This window comes from Lathamus discolor, chromosome 2 (assembly GCF_037157495.1).
Source record: "Lathamus discolor isolate bLatDis1 chromosome 2, bLatDis1.hap1, whole genome shotgun sequence".
NCBI lineage: Eukaryota > Metazoa > Chordata > Aves > Psittaciformes > Psittacidae > Lathamus > Lathamus discolor.
In genome coordinates, this window is record NC_088885.1 from 141,332,092 (window position 1) to 141,353,732 (window position 21,641).

General features: G+C 40.1%; 1 protein-coding gene across 9 annotated transcripts in view; it reads left to right on the forward strand.

Moving 5' to 3' along the window:
* Nucleotides 1-21,641, forward strand: part of OXR1 (oxidation resistance 1) — a 263,521-nt gene that overhangs the window by 173,335 nt on the left and 68,545 nt on the right. For 2 of the 9 annotated variants that reach the window (XM_065668796.1, XM_065668797.1), the window contains exon 1: nucleotides 20,180-20,443. The exons of 5 other annotated variants lie outside the window; for them this stretch is intronic. In XM_065668796.1, the coding sequence (XP_065524868.1) occupies nucleotides 20,182-20,443 (262 nt within the window). In that variant the 5' untranslated portion in view covers nucleotides 20,180-20,181. Of the gene's footprint in view, nucleotides 1-20,179; nucleotides 20,444-21,641 lie in introns of those variants that run through there. 2 more of the 9 variants (XM_065668792.1, XM_065668795.1) reach the window with 2 other exon arrangements.

Below are 21,641 nucleotides of genomic sequence, written 5' to 3' on the forward strand. Positions count from 1 at the left end.
TTCCTCCTTTCCCAGGAGGGAATATTTATTTTGTTCCCTAAACAACCTTGATGTACCATTTATGTACCATTACTTTGTTCCATTCCAGTATGTGCAAGTTTCCCTTAAAAATTATTGTGATGTCTGTATACATTATATTTACCGGACATTTCCAATCTAGGATAGTCTGTGATGGATTACTGTAGAACCATAGGATAGGTTTGGTTGAAGGGGACCTTTAAAGGTCATCTACTCCAGCCCGCTTCATCTAGGGGCATTTTCGATTTCTTTGGCATCTGGCAGCAGGTCTGACTGTGAGCTTGGTGCCATCTATTAGAAAGAACTCTTTGCAAAAGCAGCATTTTCAAATGTGAAATCTTAACAGTACAGACGTATTAACATGAAACTATTTTCCTTGGTAAGACAGCAAGAGCAAGAAAGATAATGTAATTATTTAAGTTCAGGCAGGTCCAGCTTTCTAACATAAAGTTTCAACTAGAAGTTTCTGTTTCTCATTCCTCTCCATGTCAAAGCAGTAAATTTTCACTGGAGAATTATTCAATTTACCTTCAAAGGATTAAAATATATCTTAGGGTTTATTGAGACAGCTTTTTAAAAAACAAAACCAACACTTTTGCAATTTACTGAATCACTGAGAATGAGGATATCAGGTTTGTAAATATGAATTAAGGATTACAGTGCTACTGGTAACGTCACAAATAGCTGCAAGCATATAATCTCTCCAGAAAATGTAGTTTTATTGCAATATGTAATTAGAAAAGTTGTATTTGTGGCTTCGAATTCCTCACCTCTCTACAGATTTATTACTACAGCTCTGTATTCTTATGGTTTGCATTTTACATCTCTAGGATGTTTGGATTTAATCAGAATGTCAACAGTGGCACATTCTGTCACAGAAGAAAGACTGAGGTTGAGTTTTAATATTGGAGGTGCGGCTACTTAATGAAATTGATGTGTTTGCTGGAACATACACTTGAGATTCCCTTGAAAGCAAGCCCAGATCTAAAATTTCCAAGACAACTTGTAATACTCTCAGCCAAAGACCAAACCTACCATCTGTGAAGCTGAAATGTGGTTTTGCTGTGATTTTTAATGTGCAGACCAAGGTTGTGAAAAATCTGCATATTAGCAAAAGTCTGATGTGAGAAATCTGGGGCTGAGGGTGACAGCAAACTGGCACTCACCTCAGTGATGGGGGATTCTCATGCAGTTCCTCCATTGCCTGCAGCTTCTGGCTTGTGTTTTCATATGGTTCCAGGGTCTGGCCACCTTGCGAGATAAGGTGCTTTGTTCAAACTGACTTTGTCTGATGGACTTTCCTTCTAGCATCAATATTGTCCCCACAAAAAAATTGCAGTGAAAACTTACCGCTTTCATCCAGAGTACTCAGAAGTGTCTGTCAGAACCAGAGTTACACTGGCATTAAAGCCATGCTGCTCTTACTGCTGGAGTATAGGCCTTGTTGGACTGTTTCATGCATTATAGAAGGATTCAATTATATTGAAGTCATCCTTAATAAAAATAAGAAGTCAATTAAAATTAATGCAGTCTTCCCCTTCAATGCAGACTTAAATTCAGGGGTTGGAAAGTTATCAAAAAGGTTGCTTATTGCTTTTATTGAAGATCATAACTGACAGGAACCACAGCTCCTATTTTTAAATATGCTTTCTTTATGTAGTTCTGCATATCCTTTATTGTCTACTGCTATGAAATACTTGGTTAACTAACTGCAATTTTAAGGGAAAAAAAAAAAGATAGCATGTTTCATCGGTGCTGAGATTTTTTCTTCTCTAGTTTTCCTTGCCTCTTTCTAATTTTTTGTTTTCTTATCATTCTCTCATTCTCTTTGCAGTAGGCATGTACTGAATCACAGCAGTGCCTGAAGAGCTGTTTATACAATGTGAATAAAAACTTACTGCAAAGAATATGTAGCTTTAAAAGTAAATCAGAAAACGGGGGGGGGAGGAGAAAATATTTTCGAGGTACTCAGATGAGGCAGAACACATGCCTGCAGTCACAGAGGAAGAGTCAAAGCTACAGTAAAGTAGGAAGAACCACACTTCATAGGCTTCCCTCAACAGGTGATGTTACTTGTGAGGAGACCCTGACCTGACTTGCTTGTTACTCCCTGAATGCGGTTTCCCAGAGGTGACTTTATCCTGCTCAGGGGGGAAAATGAAGTGCTGTCTGTGAATCCTTCATTAGCACTAAGAAAAACCTTTGAAGAGACAAATAAAAATTGCAAGGACGCTTCCTCCCTTCTCTTCCAGTAACTGTACCCATTCCTCCACTACCCCTCACAGGGTTATGTATGAAATGTGTGGTATCATGAAGTGCTGTGTAAAATGAGAGAACATAGACTGCTAGACACAGTGGTCTTTTTACTGTTACAACTCTTCCTCCTTAAAACTCTCCATCTCTGATACTTGTGATTTCAGTGCTGTTTGGATTTTCAGATACTGAATTTCCATGCCTCAGAGACTTCGTATAGTCTCCTTTTTGCCTTCTCACTAACACTTTTTCCTCCTTCTGTATAAACAGAAACCTGTGAGCCCTGTGTGTCAGAAAGAATCATGGAAAGAAATGCTCTGGAAATAAAGTAGCTAACTATACTTTTTGTGCCTTTCAAAGACATAGTTTCTTATGTGCCAGAGAAGAGGAACCAGTGAGTAAACAAAAAGTAAGAAACAAAAAGGTAAAACCTCCTGCACTTTGGACTATGACAAAAATAAATGTGAACCTAAGGTCCATTGTATGCCCTGAACACTTGCCAAAGCAATCAGTCCCCTCTTTGGGCACATACTGGTATTACAGGCTTGCAGAAACCCCATTAATAAAAGGGTTTGCATAGGAACCAATAGCAAGGCACAGTTTTAAACAGGTATCTATTGAAACATTCTTTTAAACAAAATTTTACAAAATGTACTGTATTTAGACTTGTACTTTTCCACTGTCAAAACATTGCTTCTCAAAACTGCAGAATGCCCTCAGGGAGACACACATTCCTGTGTTCAGTAAGGAGGCAAGAAACAGTGTGTCTGGCATGAACAAATCTTGGTCAAATGCTTTACATTAATTCTACTGCATGCAGGGTTTGCTCTGAAAACAATTAACAAGAAGAGAATGTTCCCCTTTCACTTTTCTCTTGATTACCTCTTCTGCCCTGGGTACTAGCCAGTTCATTAACATTTGGAATTAAGATTCTGTAGTGGAGTAAGAGAAGCAAAGTGTAGGACTTGCAGTAGTATCACAGCATTACAGCAGGGGTTTTGCTGTAAAATCTCGTAGATCCCCACTCAGTGCTTTCCAAACATCTCATTCTGTGCTCTTCAAACAACCTGTCTTGACCCCAAAACAAAGCTGAGTTAAGAGTGTGACCCAAGAAGCCAGAAGAAATTGCCCCAGACTATCTTTCTAATTTTTGACCATGCCCATTCAGTAGATTCATGTGCCTTAGAGTTAAGCCATTACACCAGTGCCATTTCCCATCAAATACTTCTGCACTGAGGGAATGTACCAGCATGAGACTGCCCTTTGGAGAAGTTTCTAGGATACAACTTGTAAAGCTAACACCAAAGTACCTTCTTAGAGGTCAAGATTTGTTCCTGTACATATAAGGAATTAATTCAGAGTATGTGAATCATGGTAGTGTGTCCTTTCTCTGGAAAATTATATCAAATGTGGTAAACAACTGCTTCCTTCCCTTGTAAATTCTGTCCTGCAGAACAATAGCCACGGGTTGTAACGGAAGATACAACCTTAAATGTTTACACTCTGTCAAACCTTTTTAACAGTAAGGAAAAAGGCCACAGAACTCCCATCTCTTGTGAGTGAAATGATTCTTAGCTTCTTCCCTCTTCCAGTATCCTCATTGTACACAGTCCTTCCTATTAAAGGGGATCAAGTGAGGCCAAGTGTTTAAGAAACCCACCCTTTAAAAATTCTATTTGATCCTAAGCTAATACACACTTTGGTGTTTCCCCAATGCAGCTGAACTTTATGTGTACCTCTATCATCATCTGTATAAAACTATTATTATTAGCTCAGACAGTGGTTACGTGCGAAAAGAGACTGTTCTTATCAACATGGATATAAAAGTTAAGGATCAGGAAAATTAAGCATTTAGCATTATAAATCTTAAAAAGCATCTGTATTTTATTCAGTACGGGTTCTGCTTGAGAAAACTGAGTCAGGCAGTTTATTACTGTTTTCTAGTAAATCTGTTTTAATTGAAAGCCATATCTTGAAAGGGAAAATGAGTAATTTTGTGATTGTTTGTACACTTTTTAATATTGTTCAGTGGTTCTGTAAAGAATAAGATTTCTAGGTAGGAAGTCTGCAGCTTGTTTATTATCAAACATGAAAACACTTTGTCACTTACAATTTGCTGGTGATTCCTTGCTGTGATAGTTTTATCAGTTATTAGTGAAATCACGTTCTCTCCCCAGCACCGTAAGAGTGTGTGCAATGCCACCTTTTCACTGAGTGCACCATCTTTTCATTACAGAACAAGCCCACTGAACATCTGAAAACTTAATTTAGAGAAGTGCAACGGCACTGGTTTAAATATTTTGTATGTTTTATATAAGTGAAACTGCAAAAGAGGAAAAAAAAGAGACTTCTGAGGAATGTAAATTACTAAAGTACAACTGAATCAATCGCATGCTACTTTGCTGTAAGTAACAAAGTGGCTCACAGGATCATTCAACTGAAATTCACTTCTTTTCTCCCCCTCCTAAAACCAGGATTACTACGCGTAACAGAGAGTAAATGTAACAAGCAGTGTCTCAGGTAAATTTGGTTGTGGATGAGTGTCTGTCTGTGTGAAAGAAGAGCATCATCTGAGGATGGTTTGAAGATCATCCCTATGGATCTACTTGCAGATAGCCTTAGACTAATATTTGGATTTTCTAGTTGAAGTAGTTCTGGAAAACAAAAGGCAAAGACCATTCAAAGTACTTTCAAACAGTGGAGATCAGTCAGAAGATCCACATATTAAAGAAATCCAACTCTCTGTATTATATATGTAGATGGCAATAACATATCTTTTCTATGGAGTGCCTTTTGACTCACAGCAGGGCTGACTGGCCAGCATGGTTACCCTTCCATTGCCTCAGAACGTATGCAAAATTTTGGTGGCAAGTTTTAGAGCAAGGTGCCCCTACCCATGTCAGGCCAGTTGGAACAAGATGATCTGAAGTGTTTGACACTAGGTCTAAAAAAAATGTTAGAAAGTCTGTTAATTTAAAGGGGAATGACAGAGAATGTAGTGGTACTAATATCTGCTTACATGAATTTTTTTGTTAAGACAAGGGAAGAATTTATTTGAGGGAAGGAAAGGACAATATTGCTCTGCAATAAAGCAAACCATAGCTGCTCTGCTTTTTAGTATTTGTAAGAATTTTTACCCTCAAATGATGCAAAATGTCTTTTTGAAATGCAAGAGGCATGGCAGACCACAAAATTGAGCAAGATTTCCTTATCTGCAACATGCCATGGCAGTCTGCCCTCTAAGACTTGTGTGATTGTGCAAGCTGCACATAATTTCTGTTCCTAATTCTTTTTCTTTAGTGTAATAATGCTGATACTTGAGAAATATCTTACAATTCAAATAAACAGAAAAGCATTTAAATAGTCAAAACACTGCAGTGGATATCAAGTATGTATAATATACTGTGTTTCTCAGCACAGAATGTTGTCTGGTCTAGCCACGCTGTGATGCTGGTTTGTTGACTGAGACACCATTGTCCTGAGTCAGACAACCAGTTTGCAAAATGGAAAGACAGCTTCCACATCCAGGCCATTTGGTCCTAATGTGTCATGGGCAGCACTTAGTTGTGGTGACTGCAGACCATTACATTGCTCCTGAAATCCTTGTTTATATCACCACTAAAGGCTTACTCTTCTCTGCTACTTCATTCAGTAAAAATCTTTTCTAAGCATCTGCCAAATCACTCATCCAGGGCCCTGCAGCACTTGCAAGCTTGTTTTGCAGGCTTACATGCAATCCATATAGGAGGGGTGAGGAATGTTTGTGGTACCAGCAAGTCCTTGTGTCATCCAGTCTAAATAACCTTGGAAAGTGAATGCTTCTGCTCCCTGATGTCATCATACCCTATAAAAGTAATATTAAATGTGAAGTCTGTTGAGAAATAATGAATTGTAGTGTGCTGTCTACAAGTCCTAATTGACCTCAACATTTCTGATCTCATAAGTAAACACTGCATTCTTAAAAATATATAAAGGACACTTAATAAAATCAGACTTTTTGCTGTCTTGTTTTCTACCTGCTGGCTTTAAAAAGTAAAGGCAAAACACTAGTCTTCACAGAAAATAAGGATAGGCAATAGTATTCAGTGTAAAACTTACTGTACTTCTCATTTGAAAGAATACTGTTTTTCTGTGACTTATAAAAACAGAATACATTTGATACTAAAAGAATGATAGGCTGAAATAAAATATTTCATGTCAGAAATGGTGTTGAATTTGATGCCCTTATGAAGAGAATGCTGAATACAAATTACGTAGTAAAAAGCCTGGACACTTTATGTTACTGAGGCTAAAAGAATTCTTTAGAGGAGCATACCTTAATTTAAGAACTGCTCATTACATACAAATGGAAAATGTGCACCATGTGAAAACAGCATTTATATTTATTAAGGCTTCTGTCAGTTGAATTTCATAAGCAACAGAGGAAATACAGTGCCCTTAAAAATACAAATGAAGTCTAATAGTCAAATAAGGCAGTACATACAAAACATAATAATCATGTAGAATACTCTTAATCTAGAGACATGGGAAGCATGTAGGATACTAAGAATTTGAAATATTTGTTGGTGAGTGACTGTTATGCGTCTACCGAATTGCACCTGCGATGTCTGTATTCACCTTTGAAGCAAAATCATTAGAATGATTTGGGCATCAGAAAATCATGATGACTTCAATTTGCAGGAATCTGCTTAGCATATGAATTTTTTGGGCCAATGGTTTGTTTTATATGTGTGCATTTTAAAGATCTGAATTCAATCTCAATGCCAAACAAATACAAATTCTCTGCCTCCCCTCACTTTTCCTGGAAGTGTTGAAAACAGAAGTCAGAATAATGATGGTATTTATAAACATACCTTACTCATTCTGACAATTCACTACCTGATTCCTGTATTCTCCTGTAGGATCTGCAAGGGGTAGTTCTGTGCTGTCATCCCAGTTGCACTGCTATCAGAAAAATACTCTAAAAACCCAGCCAGTACTCTCCATATATCCCATACTGTCCCAATAGCAAAAAGTGTGTCAAGAGAGAAAACGTAGTGGCAGTCAGAGAGGTAAGGTAAAATGTGGCCTTCTACCAGTTGATACAGCTGGTAGTTGAACCTAACCCAGAGAAAGTAAACCATAGTGCGAAGGCAAAGTGCTGAGCAATCAGAACACCTGAGTGTTGGAAACTTAAGTCACAAGTGATCATAGCTGTCTGGCACAGTCCTCAGATTTCTCTCTGTTTGGGCATGGAACACAATTTGGGGGGAAAAAACTGTGGTCATGCTCATAGTCTCTGTGCTTGGCCAAAGAAGGCAAAGTGACAGCTCCTAGTGTTTTGCATAGTGCATCAATAGCAAGAATATCTCCCCTCTGACTTGTGTTTTAACTGTATTTTAGCTCCATCTTGTACATTTTTGCAAGCAGGAATTTTGTAGCCTGTTAGAGACCTGATTCTGATGCATCTGTAGGGCTTTGGTAAGCAAATCTCGGGTACTGTTGCTCCTGTCTTCTGGTAAAGTATCGCATTCTGTTTGCTACGTCATACATGAGTAGACATTACACTTGATAGACTGTTTCCAGGTTCATTTTATAAGAAAATGAAATACCAGGTTATAGGCTTTTCTCAGAAACACTCTCTGTGGGCCACTTCATCTCTCAATTTCAATAGCTCTTCCATTCCTGACAATAACTTTGCATGACAATCAAGTAGCATTTTGGATTACAAAATAAATAAATAAATATGATCTCTTTTCCTAAAAGCTGTGAATTCTGAAGATTCATGTTAATTTTTGAAAACCAAAGAATCACTTCTCCTGTGCCTGCATGTGGAAGAACAGCGCTGTGAAACTCATGTGCCAACTATTTGTATTAGAGAGTGTTGGAGTGGCATCTGCCGAGCCAGGGCGTGGGCAGGCTCCTCGCCCTGCCTGCCAGCAAGCTCCACAGCTCAGCTGAGCCAGCACAGAGGGACATTTGTTGTGCTAAATCCAAAGCTGTGGTAGGACATGTTCTCTGCCCTTTCAGAGTCACAATTTGCCTTCCAGGCCAGTCTACACCCAGTGTAACATACCCGGGATGTCTGGTGGTCGTCATTCAGTTCTTTTTTCTACATTTGCATTCCTTTGTAGAGCGCAACTCCAGAGCTCTTAATGCTTAGACATTTGAGAACTTCCTGACAATCCATTTGGATTCTTTTCCATGCAGGTTCCTGACTTTGCCACCCCACAAATGATCATGACTCTTCCTTAAACGAGGTCACCAACATTGGCAGTTGGTGAGCTGTCTGATTTTCTGGATAAGACAACTGAATACAAAGAAGCCACACCAACTCCTGTTCACTTCAAGAGATCAAAACAGGGAGTGAAATGAAGGCAAAGTAGTAACTTTTCTCCATTTGTGCTTCAAGATCTGTAGCAATTAAGGTGTCTCGTATCTCTCCGAGTCCCCAGACCGGTTCTTCTGAGCTCACTCAGTCTGTAGAGGTCACCCCCTTCACACTGCAAATGACCCAAGAACTTGTGGAGGACTTCTCCTGGTCCCAGAACAAGGGGACCAAAGAGGTGTCATGCCAAGTCCTAACATCAGAATGGCCAGGCAGAACATGGCACAGGTAGTGTTTTACTCACATCCAGCCTAGTGTCCTATTTCCCACAGCAGCCAGCAGCAGGTGGCAATTAGGGAAAGAATACATAAGAGGACAAGTATAGAAACACGCCTTGCTGGTATTTCCTCTGAGCTTCAGGCAGTTGGTGGCACAGGGACTTCCACAAAGCAGAGTATGTATCTGCATTCTTGTGCTTAATGGGTCTTGATGAACTCTATGAACTTTTCTGATTGCTTTATGAAGCATCCATAGTTTTGGCTTACAGAAAATCCTGTGGTAATGAATTCTGTGATTCAGTTATCATAGAACCATAGAATGGTTAGGGTTGGAAATGACCTTAAGATCATCTAGTTCCAATGTTTCATTTTCTTTAAATCTTATTAGTAATTTCATTAGGTGCCCCTACTTCTCTTGTCATGACAAACAGTGAATAGTTTTTCTCTGATCTATTTTCTACCTACCCACATCATATTTTTTTTCTCTGCTTTCCTTCCGAGAAGCAGCTTAATGCTTTTGCTACTCTTTTCTGTAAAATGTCTGGGTACATTGCATCTTTTGGTTTTTGAAACAGTGAGCAGCAGTACTCTATATTCATGACAAGAATTTGAAGAGTACTGTAACTATATTTTTCTAATAATTCGTATTTATTTGGCTTTCCAGGTATCTGTTGACTGACATTTTCATATATCTCTTTACTGGATGGTAATAGCTCATTTAAAGCTCATCACTATGTATATGTATAAACATAGTTATGTACTCAGGAAAGCTTGTCTTTACTCTGCATTTATAAACAGTCAATTTCACCTGCCTTTTTTTTATGCTATGTATTATGGAACAATTTTAAACTTTTTTTTTCCAGTAGATTTGACTTTCCCACATAATTTTGTATCATTGGCAAACTCCAGCATCTTCTTGTTCTCTCCTTTTAGACTAATAATCCAGGAAGGTGAAAAGCATTGATCTCTGTTGAGCTGCACTGATAATCATTCTTCCTCTGTTGTGAAATCTGATTCTTCCTTGTGTACTTTAAAGGATATTAAATGATGAGTCCTCTCGCCCTACAACAGCTTCATTTCCTTGGTGAGGGACATGAAAAAGCTATCTGAAAATATAAGTACACTGCTATAAACTGATTATTCTTATTCATACACTTATTGACTCCTTCAAAGAACCACAGATTTGCAAATGAAGACTTAACAGTTCTGTTGATACTTTGCTATTTTACTTATCCAGATGTCCTCTAATTCTATTATTACAGTTTAATTCTTTCATGAAATCTTGAGTAACACCAGAGGTCCTTTAGTGCCACAGAATCCAGCAAAGCTTTCTGTGCAAAAAACCCCAGAGTTATGTGGGATATAAAACAAGTCAAAAACATGAAAGTTGGGGCTTTTTTCAAATTGCTTTCAGGCTGCTAATAAAGATTACATTTAATTACAGCAATTAAGAATCTGTCAGCACTACTGAACTTTAAAATGAACAGCTGTAATTTTGGTGCTTGAAGAGACAGACTAGAAAGACCACAACAGCATATTCAATACTCTATATTTAAGAAGAACTGAGTCTTTATAATCAATAAGTTACTAATAAAAATTAAGCAATTGCATTTCATGCAGAGTGAGACTTATTTATGTGGCCCTGGTTTCCTGCAACAGCATCAACATCTCAGCACTCAACACCACTACCTTATTTCTGCATCAGTTCACCCAGCCCAGCTGATTAGCTGGACCAATCACTACAGCTTCTGGAACAAAAATGAGACAGTTACACTACACTACTGTTAGGTTATTGTGCTACTAGAAAGCACATCTTACTTCAGTAACCTTGCAGGACTGCAACATCAGATTTATATGAACTTGAGAGGCAAATTCCATCATTATTCAAATATCTGGTTTTTTTTCCCTTTGTATTTTGTAAGAAAACAGATCAAAGCTAAACAATAGGGTTTTTTTATCCCTTCTATTCTAATCATCACCTTTCCATTCACCAAGGTTTGTTGGCCTGACTAAGGTTTATGGCTAAACCAGTATGCTCTATATATTTCCAGCCTGGAACTAGTATAATTCATTAAGACCAATATTTGGGAGAAATAAGCTTTCGACTTATACAAAACATAGCAACCTGTTTCCTTAATGACAAGCATATCACTAGTGCTTCACACTTAACCACTGTCAGCCAAATCACCTACCAATTCTGAGTCTTGATCCTGAAGTACTGGACTAAAAAATCTTGACAGATAACCATTAATTACCCATCACTTGTGTTTCTTTGGGATTTTGTATACAATATATGTACACAGTATTTCATTCTCAGATGAAATATGAGGAAGATGGGGAGATATACCATTAAGCATTTTAAATGAAGCCTACAGAAGAGCCCATCTAAGCACGTAGAAGGAAATTAATCAGAAAGGCAAACAGGATCTTTAAAGCTGTGTATGTGCATGGGTTCTCAATGGTGTGTATACAGCATTGCAGCTAAATGCGGCTGAGTGCAAGAGAGACAACAGACTTCAAATAATTTCTGGGGATAACTGTGACAGTAATCAAAGACAGAGAGAGGTGAGAGTTAAGCTGCTAAATCTCAGGGTGAAAACTAGTGTGTATAGGATACAGTTTCTTAATTAAGAAATAATACAGTAATGGACAGCTTTCAAATGATTTTGCTAGCTAGAAGTGATGTATTTGATTTTTTAGGATAAAGTGTAGTAATTATCCCCAAAAGGACAGAGTGAGTAACCATCCACAGGTTTTCTACATGATACTATGGGAGCAAATGAATCAGGCATATGTTTTGATGTGGTACCAGTGGGGGAGGGAAGGAGACAGAGACCAGATGTTCCTTAAGGAGCAAGATTTAACATTAAAGAAAAAGCAGAACTTACTCCCAATCAGATCAACATACTCCCTCTTGGTTTTCATTCAAAAGAAAATTTCAGGAATGTCCTGCACAGATTTAGATGGCTCGGGAAAAGGTACGTACAAAAGGCTTTAATACACTTACTTTACTTAAGGAGAACAACCACAAAACAGGTAGCAAAGGATGGAACAGAATTCGCTTTTTCTAACTAATCCTTAATCCTAGAATGCACTGCCTAAGCAGGAGTAAATAAAATAGAAAATTAGTAATTCTTGTCACAAGAATAGAATTGCAACCAGAAGGATCAGCTATTGCTATTAGCTTTATTCTGGCTCCTGATAAAATTCTTATCATATTTTTGACCCATTTATCTATAAAATACCACTGTACTTCAGATGGCATTCCTACTTAGAACTGGCATTATGTGGCTGCTCATCAGCTGTCCTTAAGTCTGCTTTTTCCGGATGTCTGAGAAAAATCACTTTGTTTGAATCCATTAAAGGGATCTTTGTATCTTAGATATCTTCATATCTAAAGGTTGCAATGAAAACTCATAACCTGTAGCTAAAAGCCACGATGTTTCCTGAACTGGAAAATGATTTGATGCCAACTGAATACAGTGGGAGCATGTAAGAAGCAGTTGATTATGTCTTCAAACAGACTGAACCTTTATTGTCATATAGAGTCACTTCAAGTGTTTATTAATGTGAGCTTCCCCACCCCCGCCCCCCAAGACAGGACTAAGGCTTTCTAAAGTATGTGGGTCTTGCTATAACTATGAGGAATACCTGCAAGTCACAAGTCATGGTCATGAGGTGGCAAGATACTGATCAAAACCAGACATTTTTTGTTTTAACGAACTGTATCAATGCTTTGATTTGAAATCTCAATTGTGATATGATTTCTTAGTATTCAGAAATGGTGTATGGCAGAACTGAATTTTAACAACTCTATCCTACCAGAGGAACATTCTATTTTATTATGAATCAGTCTGGCAATGTAAATATGTCTATTGTGAATTGGAATCCAGTTCTATTGTTTCTGAGCAAGTATAAGTAACCTTCTTACAGCGATACAGTACATTAACAACATGATAAGCATTTAATGAGTGTTAAGGAAAGAACAGTTACAGTTATAAAGCAAAAAAGGAAAAAAAAGTCAAGACTGTTTGCCTTAGATTCAAATACCTGAGGAATAATAAATTTTCTGATCACCTTTTGTAAGCAATTATTTATTATTTGCATAATTTATGCCTCTGTGGAGAATGTGATTAGCTAGTAAATACTACGGAGTCATCAGTTTATACTGTCAGTGTTTACCACATCCAGTTTCAAAACACATGGTGAAAGAACAAAATGTCAATGAGATGATGAAATTAAGATGGAGACATCTGTGTCTACTGAAAATTAACTTTGTTCAGCTAGTGTTTTATACCTAGTGAGCATCCTTAAACTGCACAGGCATCTGTATATGCAGGCACACATGCATACCCCTTAGGGTCCAAATTAATTTTCACAGAATTTCCTGAACAGCAGAGAACATTCTGTTTATAATAAGCCACTACTGACCAAATAAGTATGAACTGAAGACCTGGAGGTCATTTCATGTTTATTTGATAAGGCAGTCTATATATAGAGCTATGTAATTGCAGCTGAAACTGACGTTCTGCCATAAACAGAAAAGTCCCAGTATGATATTCTTTCGTCCTCAAGGCCATATTTGAAAATTTCTGTATTGGTATCTTTGATATTTAACAAATGCTGACATGATAATGTTATTGTAGAATGTGCCATTTGGTCATCTAACCGTAAATATACTTTGGGGGGAAAAAATGCAGATTTATCTTTAGAATACACATTTTTGTAATGTTAATTCTGATGCAGCTTTTTGGAAAAAAAAACCAGCATCAGTGACAGTTGGATAGTGACTCTGGGATATATTTTTTCAGAGAAGATGTGTAACTGCAGGCAGCAAAGGTTATTATTTGTTTGAACATCTGAAAATTCAGACCATATGCAGCAGAAATTTGATGCTTCCAAGTGTCAAAAAATTGTGGCATGCTTTTGAAATACGATCAAATTATTCTGCAGGATGCAGTTAAGTGTATTTATGGAGTAAAATACACTCACTCACTTCTATTCCGTTTCATAGGCTTAGTATGCATTTTTGTAACTATGCTGTGTGTGCCAGTACAGGACACTTGTGAATCAATTAACATTTATTTTTTTCCTGTTTCAGTAATGTCCTAGATTGGATTGTACATTTTATTTGTATGGTATTCCTATATTTACTCACAAATTTAAAGTGTGGCATGAAGAGTTTTGGAATCTGCCTAGAAAAGCAAATAATTGCTTTAACCTCACAGGTGACAAGGATTTGTTGGGCTCTCCCAAATATAAATAGTCTGACTTGGATTAGGTTAGGTACCAACCTAACAAACAAAAACATTTATGTAACTGCAACCTATATCAGAACAGACAAAGCACAAACAGATCAGATGTTGCACTGGCATCTGACAGTAGTGGCTTGTCCTCCTGAAACTTTAGATTTGATGCGACAAAAAATGAACACAGTGAATGTTACGGTACTCAAATATTATGAAATTAAACCTAAGGAATAGTGCTTAGGACTGCATGTTTCAATGCTTAAATGCATTGTAAGGGGCAGCTGAGATGCCCAAGGTCCAAATGTTCTCCTCAACCTGGTGAAACCTAACATCTAATTGTGGTACCTTTCTACAGCTTCTACAAAAGGAAATGAAAGATTTATTGAGCCAGATTTGAAATATTAATAAAGTAGGAATTTGATTCAGTTTTCTACTGGGAAAGCAACTCCCCTAAAAGAGATGCTGTAGTGGCTTCCTGTCTGTTTCAGTGTTATTTCACAAATAATCAGATACAAAACATAAGCTATACTTGAAGTTTGGCAGCCCAGAACCAAGGACTCCAAATTCGCTTGGTGCCCATGTTTATTTTGTCTTGTCCTTTCAATGTGACATTTTCTGCTGGACAGTGAACAGCATCAATGGTCAAGCCAGAGGCTGGCCTCATTTCATTCTAATTTTACAGGGAGCAGGTTAGTGAAAAGAGAATTATATCCCTACCTGGTGAAGTCTGAAATTCCAGGTTTAGGATTTCTGAGGCTAGTATGCAGATGACAGCTTCCTTCTTGCCGAGTGTCTAATCTAAAAAGAGGATGTGGTATTGTGAAACCTGTATTGACAGACACACCTAAGCCACAGTTTTCTCTGAGGAACCTGCTTTAAACAGGCCCATTTACTCAGTGTCGCCTACTGGTTATCTCTTTTCAACTTCTCCCAAATGTATAGTGACACTGAATTGCCCTTTGGAACTATTTGGACCTTCTGAATCACAAAAATAAGATTTGTGCCACCATTTTTACTTCTAGAACTGTGTACTTCCATACTTCATTACACAAATTGGGGGGTTCATACGGAAATATGCCTGAGAATTTGGGAGTTCTGCATGCCTCAGTTCTAGTCTCTCCTTCAAGGGCTGCATGTGCATTCTGCATTGTAATTAATTTTCACTGAAACAGCACAGAAAACAGGCTGCAGTCTGTTTGTCTGTGTCTTAGAAGTTTCTCTTTTTCACTAGGAAAAACAATTCCTGAATTATTTTACATTACTAAAAATAGGTTTCATTAAAAATTGAGGCAGGGGATAGGCTTTTACGAGCGTTCTAATTCAAATCCCTATTTTAGCCTCTCATTATGGGTTTTGCAACCACATAAATGGTAAGGTCTTGACCAGACATGGTAATTTAGACTACTTAACAGAGGCATACAGCATCCTCCTAGCATCACCTGAGACAGCTGGTGCCTGCATAATGAGTAAGGAAGCTTAAATGAGGTATTTGGTTCAGACTGTCAAAATTACATACTTGTGTATAAGTTGCTTATACACTGATTGACAAATGATTGAAATTAAGATTCTCACCTCAGAAAGCATATGCAAACCTTGTTTCTCACAAAATTAAATGGGGGTGTGTGTTAGTGCCTGGTGTACTTCTGCTGACTGTTTGGGGTAGTGCTGGAAATTTGGCAAGATGAATTGCGAGAAGCCCACATCCTGTACACCAGGCATTAAACTGGCCAAGGCCTAAGGAAGCTAGTACAGCATCTGCTGGCATTCTGCCTGCATTAGCTGCTGCAATTTGCACTTGTTTTCATAAGCAACAAATCTGTCCCTAAAGAAATGACAGGTCAGCACCACTTGCTGTGTTTTTATCTTTTTTTCCTCTCCTTTGAAATACTTCTATATATATAATTGTTGGACTTGGAAATACTCTTTCCTTATTTTGTTGTGCTTTTTCTTCTTTTTGACAACTGACCCCTGTTCTCCCTTCCCTAGACCACTGGTTCTTTTAGAATGCAGCTCAAGCAGCTCTCCCCCTGCTCTGGTTTGGTACTTTGGGATCTAGCTATAAGACCAAGTTGTGCCTTTATTTGCAGCAACAGATTAGCATAACATGTTATTAAGTGTTGCATCATAAATGCAGATATATTCTGTCAGACATTTCTGTAGCTACTGAAGATGGATTTGTGTGTAATACCAATAGGAAGGAATCTCCATTTGTGCCACAGTTGCACTGTCAGTTTGAGCTAACATAGACTGGCCCTGAAGACAAATAGGCTGGCTTGCATCTTTCTCCCTTCCTGTCCTCTTGTCCAGCCAATTCCGCTCTTCTGTTTCTTTGCAGGTTGTGCTTCCACAGGTGTTTACAAACTAAAGTTTAATTAGTTTTGTTTAAACCAGAAGATACTCTTAAATGGATCACCTTTACTGCAGGTTCACCAACCTGCTGAATTAATGCTTGTGCTCATACTGGTAGCACAGGAACAGGCACCAGCTCTGGAACCCCCAACATAAGAAGAACACAGACATGTTGGAGCAAGTCCAGAGGAGGCCACGAAGATTACCAGAGGTCTGGAGCTCCTCTCCTATGAAGACAGGCTGAGAGAGTTGGGATTGTTCAGCCTGGAGAAGAGAAGGCTTGGGAAACCTTAGAGCAGCTTCCAGTGTCTACAGGGAGCCTACAAGAAATCTGGAGAGGGACTTCTTACAAGAGCATGTAGGACAAGTGGAAGATGTCCCTGCCCATGGCAGCAGGGATGCAACTAGATGAGCTTTAAGGCCCCTTCCGAACCAAACCATGCCATGATTATATGAAGAGCAGGTGAGGCCAGCTCCTTCTTTTGGAGGGCCAGTTTTAAGTGATTGACTTACAAGCTCTGTGATATCAGTGATACTAGTTTCTGCACCTGGTATTACGGGCCAGAAAATAAACCCAGGAGAGATCCTTCTTGCACATTCAGAGATCAAACAGAAACACTAGCCCACCCCTCACTGAAATCCTGGTTGTTTCTAGACACTGAGCACATAAAGGCAGCAATGGTCAAGTTTCTATAAAGGTGTTCAAGATCAATATAAGTGTAAAAAATTATTATAAATATTGTAGAACATGTTTACATTTGGTTTCGTTCTATGGCAAAAGGGACACTCATTGCTTATGTATGTAGTGTTTAGGTCTTTACTATCCATTAAAAAGTTGAGGAACATTGCAAAGCTTTTCAGAGGGAAATGTGGCCTATAATCTTAAATCCCAGTATATTAGATATTATGAACAACATGGGATTAAGCCTTTCAGACCAGACATCTTTGTCAAAAATCTTGCTATCATAGGTATGGCACAACAAAGTAGAAACAGTATCTTAAAGCCCACAATAATACTACTGGATTTTTGTGTTGAAGAGGCCTACTGAAATAGTATAGCTCTGACTGTATTCTTCACAATGTAATAACAATGTACTATTAATAACTATTACCTTAATGCCTTTAAATTTTATCAGTAGTCAATGAGTGTCTCTGATCTTAAAGAGTACTATTATCTTTTCTGAACACAGATACCTAAATCTTATTTTTACAGTTAAGACAGTTCAATTGAAGGATTTGTTCTTCCTAAGTAAAAACATTGCTAAATGGATGCTTTTGAGCATGGGCTATGATTTTAATGAAAATTGTATTGCAGTAATAGGTGATTGTTTTATACTTCAGTTAGAAGACCAGTGAACAAAGCAGATGAAGACAGCTAAAATGTAACTAATTCATAGCTACCAAAATATTTACCTTGAAAGCTTCAGAATGTTAGCTGAATCTGAATCTGTAGCCTCTATCATTGCAATATGACAATAAACATGGCCTCAGGGGCCAGGGGAGGTTTATATTGGTTATTAGGAAAACTTTCTTCCCAAAAAGGGTTGTCAAGCACTGGAACAGGCTGCCCAGGGAAGTGGTTGAATCACCATTTCTGGAAGTATTTAAAAGACGTGTAGATGTGGCACTTTGGGACATGGTATAGTGGTGGACTTGGCAGTGCTGGGTTAAAGGTTGGACTCAGAAAGGTCTTTTCCAACCTAAACAATTCTATGGTTCTATAATATAGGATTGGAAGAGAAATAAAAAAAACAGAACTATTCCAAACCACAGAGGAAATACATGCAATCAGTATAAAAAGAGAGGTGTCTTTGTGGCTAGAATTCTGGTGGATGAGCTAGCTCAAAAGTTTTGAAAACGCAGAGCACCACCTTTGTAAACTAATGCCTGGTGCAAAGATGGAGGTAAATTTTGCCTAAAATAGAATCAGCAGGGCTAAAGACCAACCATAGCTCCTCCATAGCAGAAACACTGTAATGAAATGAAAACTAATTAGTGTTTAGGGCATGACAGATCTGGTAGGCAGAATAGTTTATATACCAAACATCGAGTGGTACTTAGACCATGCAGTGACTCTGATTTATTCACTGCTCTTGGAACAAACAGATTACGTACCCATTTCTGTTGGCAGGTCTTGGGGGGAAAGAGGGAGGGAAAGCTAATTCTGCTGAAAACTTCTGTTTCAGAGAAAACATTTTATTTGGGGAAAAAAAAAAAAAAAAAAAAAAAAAGAGTGTTGAGCATCATTATCTCCTGAACTGATTTAAGTAGTAGAAAGGTTGATTTGAGTGTAGTGTTTACATCAAGTAACCCTCAGAAAGAAGCGCTCCAAAATGCTGACGTTAAACTCTGATTTAATTGAGCAGCTGCTACAAGTGAATAGGAGTTGAGATAGCTCAGCACTTTGTTCCTCTGTTCTGCATGTACACAATAGATTTGGCTCTACGAGAGCATTTTTTATTAAACAATACTTTCATTTGCAGCTAAATGCAGTATATAATTGCATCATTCTCTGTTTAGAATATAAGCACATTATAGTTCTGTTTTTAAGGTCTATGGCACAGGTATTAAATATAACGATATGGCTGTTCTTCCAGGCTCAATACTTGCAGAATGAACATTGTAAAGCAGATTTTAGTAACAGATTCAGTATCTTAGGTATTTCTTTCTCTATTAAAATGCTGGATCATGCTCTAACTGGTTTTGTTTCTCCAAACCTTAGAAGTCCCAAGAATTGTGAGGACAAAAAATGCGAGGGCACAAATGACCACCACAAACCAAATGTCTTTCTAAAAAAGAAAGAAACATTTGTGCATCTAGTAGGTTCTGCAGGAAGGCTGAACAGACATAGTTCAAAGGTTGAGTCAAGTATCAACATGAGCAAATACTCGAAGGAGGGCAGGGGGACACGGGCTGGCCTAGCACAGCGAGGACAGTGTCATCCCAGATGACAGGAAACTGAGCGTGAGGGATGAAAACAGAACAGCAAAACCAGATAGTGTCACTCACAGCTGGTCTTGTTTTACAGTTACAGCGGTAAAACATCTGAGTATCAAAAACTGTGAGAAGACTTAAAAGATGCCTTGACTCTTGATTTCCATGGTTCTTAGTAAAGGAAAGCTGGAGCAGAAAAGTTATAAAGTTAATACAAAGCTTTGCAGCACATGCTTGTTAAGCAGTGAGCTTTCACAAAACATAACTAAAACCCCAAACCGGAGGCAAGTTCATGAAGACGTACAGGTGGCCGTGAGCCTGCCTGAGACTCAAAGGCAGCGATGCCCCAAGTGCTCACGCAGGCGGTGAGGAGATCCAGGTGGCCAACCGTCCTGCCCTCGGGCCTCACCCCTAACAGCCGTGCCCACGACGGGCCATCTTCGTGCAGCAGAGCAGCTCGGGAGGCTGCCTCCTCGCTCCGCCGGCCGGTGTTAAAACCAGTCATTCGCTGGAAAACTGTGAGGCGCCTCCGCCTGAGGAGCCGCTGCCCCTCGCCGGAGAGCGGTCTCAACCGCACAGCCGCGCACCGCGACACCCGGCCCTGCGAGGCGCCAGCGGATCTGCTCCCGCCGCGGTCGAGACCCCTGCTCCGGGCCCTGCCCCGGGCCGGCGAGGGCAGCAAGGGTGGCCTCAGGCCCCCCGCGACCTCGGCTGTCGCGTCCCACTCTCTACGCGGCTACCAGGTCGCAACCGCCCGCGCCCAGCGCCGGCGGCGGCAGCGCGGCCCCTTTAAATGGAGGCGGGGCCCAGCTCCAAAGTTTGCCCGAGTTGTGGAGCGGGGCTGACGGCGCTGCGTGTCCGGCCCGGCCATGGGGTTCCGCGGCCGTTAGTAGCTCCCGCCATGGACTACCTCACCACCTTCACCGGCAAGGGCGGCCGCCTCCTGCGCGGCACTGCCAGCCGCCTCTGGGGTGTCGTGCCCGGCGGCTTCCGCCAGGTCCGCTTCCAGGACGGCCGGAGCCATGGGGCACAGAGTCCCGCCGAGCCCTCGCCAGGTACCGGCGGGGAAGGGGTGGGGGCCGGCGGGGTCCACGGCCGGTCAGGAGCCTCCCCGGGCACGGGTTGGGCTTCTCAGCCCCTCCAAGCTTTCCTGGAGGGGAGCGAACTCTGGGAGAAGCGCGAATGGGAGCAGGACGGGGAGAGGAGGGCACCGCTTTCCCAGCGGGGAGCGGCCCGCGTGGCTGGCAGGCTTGCAGCGAGCTCTGGGCCTCCCTCTGGCGCCGGGGCGGCTGTGAGCGGCGGCTGAGGGAGGAGGCGGCGGTCGGAGACGGCTGAGGTGGGGTGCGCTGCGTGGGTCACGGCCTGTCACGCTGTGGGGCCTGGGCTCCTGACTGTGACCGGTGGCTGCCTGAGCGGAGCCTGCGCCCCGAGAGGTGGTGGCACAGGACGGGTAGAGTGCAAAAGCCAGCTTTGCTGTTGCTGTGCGTCTTCCTGATTTCACGGCAGTGCTGTTACACTGGCTTTCATTACCTGCTGCCTTCCCACACACGCTTTTGCTACTGTTACTGAGCCGGGTGAGGGAAGGTGACTGGAACACAAGCTCCCTGGAGTGAGACCTCTGTTGTGTACGAGGTGGTGTCTGGCTCCTGTGTGCTATTGAAGAACGTAGGTTTGGTGATGGTAAGGGCAGAAGTAAGGCTCTGCCTGACTTTCAGTGATCCAACAGGACAGCCAGGAGACTTTGTCCTGTACTTCAGAGTGAGAGGCCTGTGGGCTGTTAAGTATGAATATTGTACTCATCTGAAGTGAGCACTCAGGTAGGCAAGCCAACACCATGAGAACTGGGGGGGTGAACAGCGAATGTATACAGACTATGCAGAAGAGGACTGGGCCGTAAGGACTCTAGGGAGGCAATGCTACCGTTTGGAAATGAAAAACAAACCATAATGTAACTAGTAAAAGTAGCATGGCCTTAGGACTGCTTGGAAAGACTGTAAAGTTAAATTTGTGAAAGTACTTTATAAAAATATTAAGAGTAGTATACAATGAATAGTAAATCTTTCCCTTTTTTCCCTGTTTCAAGAAGCTCTCTGCTGAGTGGTTGATTGCATCTTTATCATGGTCTGTAGGTTGAAGTCAGGTCTCTACTGAAAGGTATTATTAAAGACAATTAAATTTCTTAATTCCTTCCATGTAGAAGAGTAAAATATTTTTTTCCTGAGGAGAAACAAAATCTGTTACCTTAGTAGGCAA